General features: G+C 47.5%; 2 protein-coding genes across 4 annotated transcripts in view; one reads left to right on the forward strand and one right to left on the reverse strand.

Moving 5' to 3' along the window:
* Positions 1 to 2,855, reverse strand: part of LOC123969145 (EGF-containing fibulin-like extracellular matrix protein 1) — a 20,851-nt gene extending 17,996 nt beyond the window's left edge. The window contains exons 1-5 of the mRNA XM_046046267.1: positions 2,787 to 2,855; positions 1,561 to 1,600; positions 1,344 to 1,415; positions 665 to 736; positions 505 to 544 (exon numbers count right to left, since the gene is read on the reverse strand). Of these exons, the coding sequence (XP_045902223.1) occupies positions 505 to 534 (30 nt within the window). The 5' untranslated portion in view covers positions 535 to 544; positions 665 to 736; positions 1,344 to 1,415; positions 1,561 to 1,600; positions 2,787 to 2,855. The remainder of the gene's footprint in view (positions 1 to 504; positions 545 to 664; positions 737 to 1,343; positions 1,416 to 1,560; positions 1,601 to 2,786) is intronic.
* A 4,141-nt stretch (positions 2,856 to 6,996) lies between these two features.
* Positions 6,997 to 10,918, forward strand: part of LOC123969854 (serum response factor-like) — a 7,675-nt gene continuing 3,753 nt past the window's right edge. The window contains exons 1-5 of one of the 3 annotated variants that reach the window (XM_046047590.1): positions 6,998 to 7,786; positions 9,203 to 9,472; positions 9,665 to 9,845; positions 10,074 to 10,238; positions 10,550 to 10,657. In XM_046047590.1, coding sequence (XP_045903546.1) covers positions 7,358 to 7,786; positions 9,203 to 9,472; positions 9,665 to 9,845; positions 10,074 to 10,238; positions 10,550 to 10,657 — 1,153 coding nt within the window. In that variant the 5' untranslated portion in view covers positions 6,998 to 7,357. Of the gene's footprint in view, positions 7,787 to 9,202; positions 9,473 to 9,664; positions 9,846 to 10,073; positions 10,239 to 10,549; positions 10,658 to 10,918 lie in introns of all 3 variants that reach the window. The other 2 variants (XM_046047591.1, XM_046047592.1) reach the window with 2 other exon arrangements.

Below are 10,918 nucleotides of genomic sequence, written 5' to 3' on the forward strand. Positions count from 1 at the left end.
TGTTGGTATGTTTTCCGCTCTGTGGTGCAGTGTTCTCATGACCCCTAGCTTGTGCTCCAGTGGGTGGTGTGAATCGAAGAGTAGGTATTGGTCTGTGTGTGGGGGTCACTTCCCAGGAAACTCAACAAACGTAACCTATTGACCTCAGGTGAAGATACCAACGATGGTCGTTCAGTCTCGGCCACAGGTAGTCTTAACGACCGTAACGACTGTCGTCACAGCAACAAGGAACACTAACGAACCGGCGGTATCGATGACCCGGGCCAACGACCCCACTGAGGTTAAATAGCTGAGTTTCCCTGCCAGTCAGTCAGAACTGAAGAAGTCCTTTGGATGAGGGACGAAACGTCTTCCAGTATCTTCAACCAAGTCCAGTTGCCCTTGATTTTAACCTTCGTTGGAGAACTATGAGCTGGATGACTGAGAATCTTCATAGACATCTTAAAGTAAAATGTTTGCATGTGCGAAGTGTAGCGAACCCGACAGGAAGAGTACAGGATTTACCTGAGAGGCCTCCTCCAGATTCCGTCCCATCAGGGGCCACCTGACCAAAGAGCAACAACACACAATCACAGCTACATTAAAATGATATATTACATTACTTAAGACTTTATTTTAATGTCATGTTGAATGTGTAACTTTAACTAGCAGGTAGAGGACTCACCTGGGATGCAGAGGTTCCACTGGGAAATTCCAAGGTCAAGTTGGTTCCATGAGGAAGGTTCGAGAGAGAAATCTGCAATATCATAAAAAACACTTTTCGTATATAAAGTGTATCATATTTACCATATTGTTGGCGGGCAGTTTTGGCGAGGATCCATAATCACAGAGAGAATGAACGTGTTTCCCTTTTCAGTGTTTGTATAAACTTTATCTAATGTGTGGTTTATAAAGGACTGTGGTGCAGAAATAGTGACAGTGTTTCACACTCTTGGCTCACGTTGTCTGTCAGTGGCCACGTTTTACTGAATAATTCAGTAAATATAATTTCTTAATAAATCTACCTAAAGAAACCTCATTTCCTGACTGGCCACTCTCTGCTGTCTCTGAAGAGACACCTTTTGTGCTGCGTCAGCCACCGTAGCTGTCCTGCGCTCTCTGAAAGGTGAGGGGGCAGTGGTAGACTGTTTGAAATGGAAGCTGCTTCGATAACAGACAGCTGCCTCAGAAGGCGCCACGTTCAAGTGAAGGCAGCTCTGTTTACATTAGTTTCAAACAGCCTTCTAGGACAGCGCTTACGGCAACGTGTGACGTCAGCACGCCATCTTGTACTTTATACTTTATATACTTTATTTTAATGTCATTTTGAATGTGTAACTTTAACTAGCAGGTAGAGGACTCACCTGGGATATAATGGTTCCACTGGGAAATTCCAAACTCAAGTTTGTTCCACGAGGAACGTTCGAGAGAGAAATCTGCAATATCATAAAAAATACATTTCGTGTATAAAGTGTATCATATATTATTTGTCAAACCAAACCAAATAACAGCACATTACTTAAGACTATATTTTAATGTCATGTTGAATGTGTAACTTTCTCTAGCAGGTAGAGGACTCACCTGGGATGCAGCTGCATTGGGACAGCTCCTGTTGGTCGCTCTAGTAAGGGAACACTGAGTGTAAATGATTTTTACCACTTCTAAGTTTAAAAAGCTGCTGCAGTTACAGACCATGGTAGAACAATCCAGTATGTTGCTGTCTACCATTATTTGGTAGTAATTAAGTGTATGCTTCACATTCAGCAGCTTGTGAAAAAATAAATTGTGTCCAAACCAGCTTCTTGCCCAAAAAGCATCTTTGTTTACAGCCACTTTTTTGTCTATGCTCCATCATGTGTAGTTTATGTAAGTGCATCTCAGAGCTCTAAGATCACAGACAGTAATGCTGACACTCCTCCCCGTCCCTTATGCTCTGGTTGGCTGGTATTCTTGATGAGGCCAAACTCTAATTTAAAGCCATACGTCAGTACGGCTACGTCCTTCATTCCCAAGAATAAATTTACTGTATTTTCCAGTTTCCAAAGTCAGCACTGAAGTTGGCCATAGAGCTTTTATATGTCTGCACACACGCTTTACTAAAGAAACTGTCAGTCTGTCTTCTGGCCGTCACTGTTTTGGAACATTTGTGTTGGACTCATTCACTTATTTTTTGATAGTCTTTCTTTAAGTCCGCATCTCTGCAGACTTTGCCTGAGGGAATTACCCACAGTTCATAGCATTGTGGCGTTAAACACGGTATTACCAGGGGAAGGCGATGTTCACCTCCTGTCCACAGGTAATTGTGAAGGGATGATTTTACTCAGCTAGAGCCTGGATTATGTTCAAATCAGACAGGCTTTTCCTTCGGTGCCTCGGCTGTTAAGAAAGTAAAAACTGTCAAATAAAAAACGCACAATTGTTTTGGCGTGGTCAAGGTAGCGTAGCGTGATATGTTGCAAAGCGCTGTCCCGTTAAACCCCCTTGTTCTTGTTAGTTGCTCTTTCCATGTCTGTTTACCTTCCCCTGGTGACCCTGTGTTTAACATCCCAACGCTATGAACTGTAATTCCCTCAGGGATAGTCTGCAGAGATGCTGCCTTACAGAAAGTGCTCGTAATAATAATAATAATAATTACAATCATACATGCACAGATGGACAAATCATTTCAACAAGCACAAAGACAGACTTTCTGTCAAAAGTTACGTTACACTAAAGTTTTTTTTAACATTACTGTCCTTTGCTCTCCCTCTGAAGACAATATTAGTGAAAAAAGTCCATCAAGACAAACATTATTCAAGAGAAGATACCTGTTACGTCCAGATCCTCCAAAAACAGTCGCCTAGCCACGCAAGGAAAACAAATACATAAAATACTTCATCAAAATATATCTGTTGTATATGAACAGAGTTCAAGTTCAACGTCCACTTAAAACTTAGAGGCTTTAAAAGTTCACAGTTAAATACAGAAGGAACAGATGTTCATCTTCAGCTGTGAGTCTGCTGACGTTGAACACAAAATGCTAGCACCAATATTAGCATGCTGCCGAACAGCTAACGTTATCCGAAATACTACAGTTGGATGGTTCGTCACATTACTTCACCAGCTAACACGATCCACAGTACTATCCTGTGTACCGGTACTCTATCAAGTGTTGATTTTAGCCTGAGAGAAATCGTGTAATTGCAAACATGCAACAGCAGAAAGGTTTTTTTGAGCCTAAAGCAATACGAGCATACAAAACAGGCGCAGCCAAGTTAGTATTAGTTAGTTAGTTAGTATACGGATCTGCCGGTGAACACCACAGAGTGAGACCCAGTCAGTAGGACTCTGTTTGGTGGAATATTCAAAGCATATTTGTTTTATATATTATAGTTTCAGAAGTCTTACTTAACAGAATTACATAACTTGATACAACTAAACTAAGACTAATAAGAGTAGACAAATTTTCTAAGAAATGCCAGACCAAACGGTTGAGTTGTCACTTTATGGTAAAGGTAGATAAAAATTAAAAAGAAAATTGAAATTGACTATTTGCTACAAAATTTAAAACTTCTGATCATTAATTGTTGTTACCATGATTACATGTTATTTGTATTATATATAAGCTGAAATAATTCCCTAAGTGTGATTTCTGAATGTTTAAAATATGACAACCAAACGGCTGTCATTCACTAATAATAGTGATACTAAGATAATAAATGTTGAAACTTACAATCATTCACTGTTGTTAAAATCATATATATTATATATCTATATTCTATTCTATATATCTATCTATATATAGATATATATAGATAGATATATAGATATGATTCAAAACTTCACAATTTCTGAGATTTTTCAAAGTACTGTAAATATCTAGAGTAAATCAAAATATATTGGTACTCTAACATCCATCCATCCACATCGGGCGCAAGGCGGGGTACACCCTGGACAGGTTGCCACACAGACGAACAACCACTCACGCTCACACTCACACCTAAGGACAATTTAGGGTCGCCAATTAACCTAGACTGCATGTCTTGGTGGTGAGGAAGGTGATGGTGGGAGGAAGCCGGAGTACCCGGAGAGAACCCACGCAGACACGGGGAGAACTCCACACAGAAAGGCCGGGGCAACCGGGGTTTGAAACCCGGTACTCTAACATATTACTAGCATTATTATAGTACATGTTTTTTTTTTTTAGAACACAACATCTCAACCATTTTGGTAAAGCACTATATTTAAAAAAAATGTGTGTCAAAATGTCATTTTAAAATTAAATATTGTGCTGCAGAGATGTCCTGGCTGTGCATCTGTGTTTGGTACAGAACCTTTCAAAAACTCTTTTAAATATGTTTTTAATCATTAAGCCATCATAAAAATGCCCAAACTACTAACTTCACATCACATTTCCAACGAGACATAGACTCTATGCTGATGATACATGATTTAACATTTGTTCCCAAAGTACATAAAATATTTTCACCCCCAAAACCTAAAGAAAAAACATACCTCTTCGTGAGACCCAATTCCTCGCCTATGGTGATGAATCAAAACTGCATCTGATCTGAATGTATGTCCTCCTTTTGTCAGCTTCAGGAGACAGCAGCGCCCACCTACCTGAACTGGGGAGGAGACACATGTATCCTTGTTATGTTTAGTTTGTGCCTCTGACAGCCCTCACAGTATCACTACTAAGTCATAAAACACAAGGTTTGCTCATTCATTTTGACATTAAAACACTTCAAACAACAGATGTTTAAACCCTACCTGGTTGTCATGTTGGAGTCTTCTGACTTCTTCAGTGAGAGTGTTCCTTACAACAAGGTCTCACAAAGCTACCATTTAGAGGGGGATTTCATAGAATTGGTAGGGAAATGTGTTTAAATGTGATTCACTTTGACAGAAAATATAACGAGAAATCATCTTATGATTATTATATTTTATTTCTTTATTTTAACCCTTTAATAAATCAAACGATAATATTGGTTTGAAGTAAAATTTCTGAATACATAGCTAAAGTTAATTACTAACTTATGTTGCTGTGTTGTTGCTTAAACACATGGTTTAATCACCATTGTAGTAATGTTGTGCACTCATGTTGTGTGAGAGTGTATTTTACTTTTGATCTTACTCTTTTCTTAATCTTTACTCTGACTTATAAGCATTTTTGCTTTACGTACTGTTATTTGTTAACAGAACATTCAAAAATATAGAAGACCTTTGTTTGTGACTTGGAGATGAGATGGAAATTGAGACAAGAAAGTTTCCTGCCTAACCGGAGGATGTCTATTCAGCTACTGCAAGCTTCATACATCTTCTGTCCGTTACTCAATAAATCATTTAATCATACCTGTTGATTGTGGTCCTTGCCAGTGAAGGATGATATCTAATTAATAAACGACAGAAAATGCTAAATTACCAACAGTTTTTATAACAAATATTCACTTTACCTGACAAAGAGTATCAGAGTTTATAAAGTGTAATACTGGCGTTTATAATTATTTGGTTTAAGTAGTTTGATGTGATTAACCTTGTTTTAATGTTTGATCCCAGTGTGACAAAGTTTGATGATATTATCACATTATCAAAAAGTCTTTTCAGTTAATTGATTGATTGTGTTTGTTTTTTTTCATGTGAAAAGTGTGTTGGTTATTTTACTCTGTTCAGCTTTGCTCAACTGCATCATTTATCATTTTATTAATAAATTCATTCAAGTCATTGAACTTTAGGAGAAGTGAGGAGAATGCATCTGCAGAAACAGGCCAGCTTATACTTACACACTTGGATCTGCTGAAGATGGTACATTATACTTTGATCCTACAGAGTTTCTGTACCACACGCCATGTACAAGAAAAATACATCATGTTTAAACTCTCACACATACTCAGTCTACCAAAATCATATTTACTGACACATTCCTACAAGGTTTAATGCCTAAACATTCTGAAGAATAAAGCTCTTACTGCTGTCTTTCGTTTAACAATACAAGTTACAGCTGCTGCGACTCACATCCTGTCACAACCACATGCTGGAGCTGCTGGAGCTGCCGGGAGCTGCTGGAGCTGCTGGAGCTGCTGGAAGCTGCTGGAGCTGCTGGGATCTGCTGGAGCTGCTGGAGCTGCTGGAGCTGCTGGGATCTGCTGGAGCTGCTGGGATCTGCTGGAGCTGCTGGAGCTGCTGGAAGCTGCTGGAGCTGCTGGGATCTGTTGGGAGCTGTTGGAGCTGCTGGAGCTGCTGGGAGCTGCTGGGAGCTGCTGGAGCTGCTGGAGCTGCTGGAAGCTGCTGGAGCTGCTGGGATCTGCTGGAAGCTGCTGGAGCTGCTGGGATCTGCTGGAGCTGCTGGAGCTGCTGGGAGCTGCTGGGAGCTGCTGGAGCTGCTGGAGCTGCTGGAAGCTGCTGGAGCTGCTGGGATCTGCTGGAGCTGCTGGGATCTGCTGGAAGCTGCTGGAGCTGCCTCTGTGGCCCGGTGCTGCTCAGGCTGGGTCCATGTTCAGGATCTTACAGAGAGGACGGTGACGTGTTGCCATAATGAAATACCTGAACGGTCACTGGGTCCTTTATTGATCCGGCTCCTGCTGGTTTGCTGCGCCGTTTCACTGATAGATCGATTCTTAAAGGAAGCGACAGTGAGACTCATCGATCATGATAATAACTGATAATAACTTCTTATAAACTTTATGCACACAAACTGATCTACATCCGGGTCCCTGTTCAGGACCGGGTCTGTCTGTTACACGGGATCTCTTCTACAGCTAGTTTTTCAGCCTGAGGTGAGCCCCTCGGTCCCGGTCTGACCCGGTCGGTCCCGGTCTGACCCGGTCCAATGATTTCATTATATGGAGGAAAGTAGTTCCTGTCGGTATCACTGCGCACAAACTCCGCTAATTTTAACATGTTTCCATCATTAGTCGCGTGGAATCGATCCGTGTCACGGTTCTGATCAGATGTGCGGTACTTTGGATCAGAGGCGGGACTGTAGCGCGGACAGGATGCGGGACTACATCCCGGGGCGGAGGGATGTGATCGTCCTGTCCTTATGTGGAGCGGAGTGATCGTGGGGAGGCCGGGCCTCGCTGGTACCGACAGAAACAGAACTTTGGAACTTTATTCTGGACTTTGGCAGAAACGGGACCGGGTTTTATGATGAGGGTTGTCCCGGGTTCCCCCCCGGAGTGCTCCGGCCGCTCGACCTCGGCTCTCGGCGGTTTCCGGAGCTTCCGGATGAACAGATAGCTTCACTTGTTGCTAAAGTAGCCGCTAGCTTAGCTTAGCTTAGCGGTCCTGTTAGCCGACTCTACCCGGACTGTGAGCTCGGAGCCCCGGGGACGTGTTGGTGTTCACACCGCTAACAGGAGCTTTGGGTCTCGGGCCCGGGGCGGGGAGCGGATCCGGGATGGGCACCAGAACCGGAGTCGGGCGCGCGGGCAACGGAACCGGAATCAGCAGCCTGAACACCGGAGCAGCAGCCTCAGAGTCCGACGGAGTCCAGTTTGACGACAGGGAGTACACCACCGAGGTGATCTACAGCGGCTCGGACCAGGACCAGGACCAGGACTCGGACTCCGGGGACGACGAGGACACGGCGGGTTCAGGCGGGGACCGGAGAGGCGTGAAGCGAGAGAGGAGGGAGCGGGGGGTCCGCCATCAGTCCGCCGCCTCCGGGGGCCTGAGCAGGGGCTACGGAGGGGTCAGCCCCGTGGCCCCTGGAGCCAAACCCGGTAAGAAGACCAGAGGAAGGGTCAAGATCAAGATGGAGTTCATAGACAACAAACTGAGGCGGTACACGACCTTCAGCAAGAGGAAGACCGGGATCATGAAGAAGGTGAGTGTGGAAGACCCTGACAGGGGTCACCTGGGCTGGTGGTTCCGGTCCAGTTTCACCTCCTTACCTGTGATACAGGAGGTCAGACCGGGACTGGACCCCCGCGGGGACCCAGCTGGTCACCTGATCAGACTGTGTTTGTTCAGAGGAGGTAGAACCTACAGTACTGCAGTACTGTAGTAGTACTGTTATCGATCTCCTCACTGATCACTTATTGATCGCTGAGTAGTTTTGCACACGATGCGTGAACTCGGCGTCCCGGCTCGCCTGCCAGCTGGTCTCCTGCTGACCTCTGACCTCTGGTGTTTTAGATTTCCCGCAGCAGTGATTTTTCTCTCCTTGGTTCTGTATCAGGATCTTCTTCCTGCTTTCTCAACATTTAGTCTCAGCCCGTCCTCTGGTGTCTTTCCATAAACTGCCCTTTATTAAAGTATCCTGCAGCGTGTAAAGAACGCTTCTACTCCTGTACTGTTCCCTGCCGCCACCGTCTCTTCTCGCAGTAACAGTTCCTCCTCGCTGTCGCTCCCTGCAGAGAAATCGCTGTTTGTGTTTTCTAAAGAAGAAAAGTTGCCAATCGCTCGATTAACAAAATAAATCATGTCAAATTTTATTCGGTCATCCTGATGACGGCGGCAGCATCGTAACGTCAATCCAGTCTCTTCGTCACCGTCACTGATGGCGCATAGATAAGACGCCTGCCTTTGATGTGGGAGACCTGGGTTCGATTCCCGCTGTGACACATCCACCGTTGTGTCCCTGAGCAAGACACTTAACCCTCGTTGCTCCAGAGGCGTGCGACCTCTGACATGTAGAGTAATTGTAAGTCGCTTTGGGATAAAAGCGTCAGATAAACGAAATGAAATCCATGAAAATGAAATCCATGACCGTCAGACCGTCATCAGGCCGCTTTAATGTTCCTCAGCTGAGCAATGAAGATCACTCGTGCTGATGGCGTGCCCTCGTGCTCGTGTGGAGACAGAAAGGAAACGGGATGTGCGGAGCTGGCGCAGCGAAGCTGTTTCCTGTTCAGAGTCTAAAATACTCCCAGACTTCAGACGGGCGAAGGCGGCGCCCGGTAGCTGCCGCAGCGACGCTTCGACGCACTAATGCGAGCCGACGTATTTCCGTAATCGATTACGTCGAGGACCCGTCCCGCCTCTAGCTGCGGAGTAGACGTCTGCTTCCTGTTTCACGTACACGCCCAGTGCACGTGAGAAATCCTGCTGGATTTCAAAGATCAGATTTTAGATAAATGGATCTCAGTTTTTGCTGCGACGTAAAGAACCTTTAGAACGTTTTGGAGCCCTCAGAGTGGAACCTGCAGGTGGGGCTGCTGGGCGGAGCCTAGCACAGGTAACCCGCCTCAGGAACTGCTGGGTTCTGCTGGTACTGAAGCGCCTGCTCTCCCTCCCGCAGGCGTACGAGCTGTCCACGCTGACCGGGACTCAGGTGTTGCTGCTGGTCGCCAGCGAGACGGGTCACGTGTACACCTTCGCCACCAGGAAGCTGCAGCCCATGATCACGTCGGAGACGGGCAAAGCTCTGATCCAGACCTGCCTCAACTCTCCGGACTCCCCGCCTCGCTCAGACCCCTCCTCCGACCAGAGGATGAGCGCCACGGGCTTCGAGGAGACCGACCTCACCTACCAGGTGTCCGAGGCCGACGGCTGCTCCGAGGCCGCCAAGGTAACGCCACGCTCAACGTGCGGTGAGGTGGGGAGGACAGGTGGTTCTGTTAGAGCGGACCAGAACAGGGTCCTGTGGGTGTGGAGGACCTGCAGCTGATTGGCTGCTCAGGTGTTCTCAGGTAGAGTTTGTCCTTGTTGTGTCTCAGCTCAGCCTCGTCCCTGATTGGTCCGTCCCGTCTGTCTCTTTCAGGACCTGATCAAACCAGCGTTCACCGTGTCCAGCCCCCCCGGCACCACCCAGACCTCCTGCTGCTCCACGGTCCAGGTGCAGACCAGCGCCCCCTCCTGGCAGCCGCCCTCCTCCTCCAACGGGACGGTGCTGAAGACGTCGGCCGGCGTCGTGCTTCCCGGAGGCTTCACCTTGATGTCAGGTAGGAGGGCGGAGCTTCACAGGTCAGACCTGAGGGGCCGCTCAGCTCCTCCCTGCTGCTCTGAACACATGTCCCCCCCCCCCCCCCCCCCCCCCCCCCCCCCCCCCCCCCCCCCCCCCCCCCCCCCCCCCCCCCCCCCCCCCCCCCCCCCCCCCCCCCCCCCCCCCCCCCCCCCCCCCCCCCCCCCCCCCCCCCCCCCCCCCCCCCCCCCCCCCCACCTGTCCGCAGGTAACCCTCTGCCCCCCGGCGCACACACCATCCCCCTCAGCCAGCTGCAGGGCCAGCCTCTAGCCATCCAGGGCCCCGTGGCCCCGGGCCCCGCTGCCAAGCTGCTCGCTCCCCACACACAGCCGACCACGCTGCTCCGCCTCCCCGCCACCGTGTCACTGTCAGGTCAGCTGCCACGCCCACCTGAGAGAAAGAGAGAGAGAGAGAGAGAAAGAACGCCAAAGTAGACGTTTTGTAATTAGTGAATCAAAATGACTCTCGTACATCAAAATCTGCCGTGAGAAACGTTTCACAGATTTCACTTTGAACACATTTACTTTTCTAACGTCTTTATTTCCCAAAGCCAATCAGATTCCTCCCCGCAGCGGACGTGTTGATTTTACATTATTAATCCAATCGATCAGTGAGCTTCACCGTCGTGTTAATATTCACAATTATTCACTGATCGATGATGTCATGACCTGTGTGTTCATCAGGAGGCGGAGTTTCTCAGCAGCTACAGACCATCCAGGTTCAGCACAGCGGTCAGCAGACCTCCACCAATCAGAGCAGCTCAGACATCCACATCCCCGCCTCCTCCACAGGTAAGAACAGAGCCCTGCCCCTCCACAGGTTAGAACAGAGCCCCGCCCCCCCAGGTTAGAACAGAGCCCCGCCCCCCCCACAGGTTAGAACAGAGCCCCGCCCCCCCCACAGGTAAGAACAGAGCCCCTCCCCACAGGTTAGAACAGAGCCCTGCCCCCCCACAGGTTAGAACAGAGCCCCGCCCCCTCCACAGGTTAGAACAGAGCCCTGCCCCCCCACAGGTTAGAACAGAGCCCCGCCCCCTCCACAGGTAAGAACAG

This window comes from Micropterus dolomieu, linkage group LG04 (assembly GCF_021292245.1).
Source record: "Micropterus dolomieu isolate WLL.071019.BEF.003 ecotype Adirondacks linkage group LG04, ASM2129224v1, whole genome shotgun sequence".
Taxonomy (NCBI): Eukaryota; Metazoa; Chordata; class Actinopteri; order Centrarchiformes; family Centrarchidae; genus Micropterus; species Micropterus dolomieu.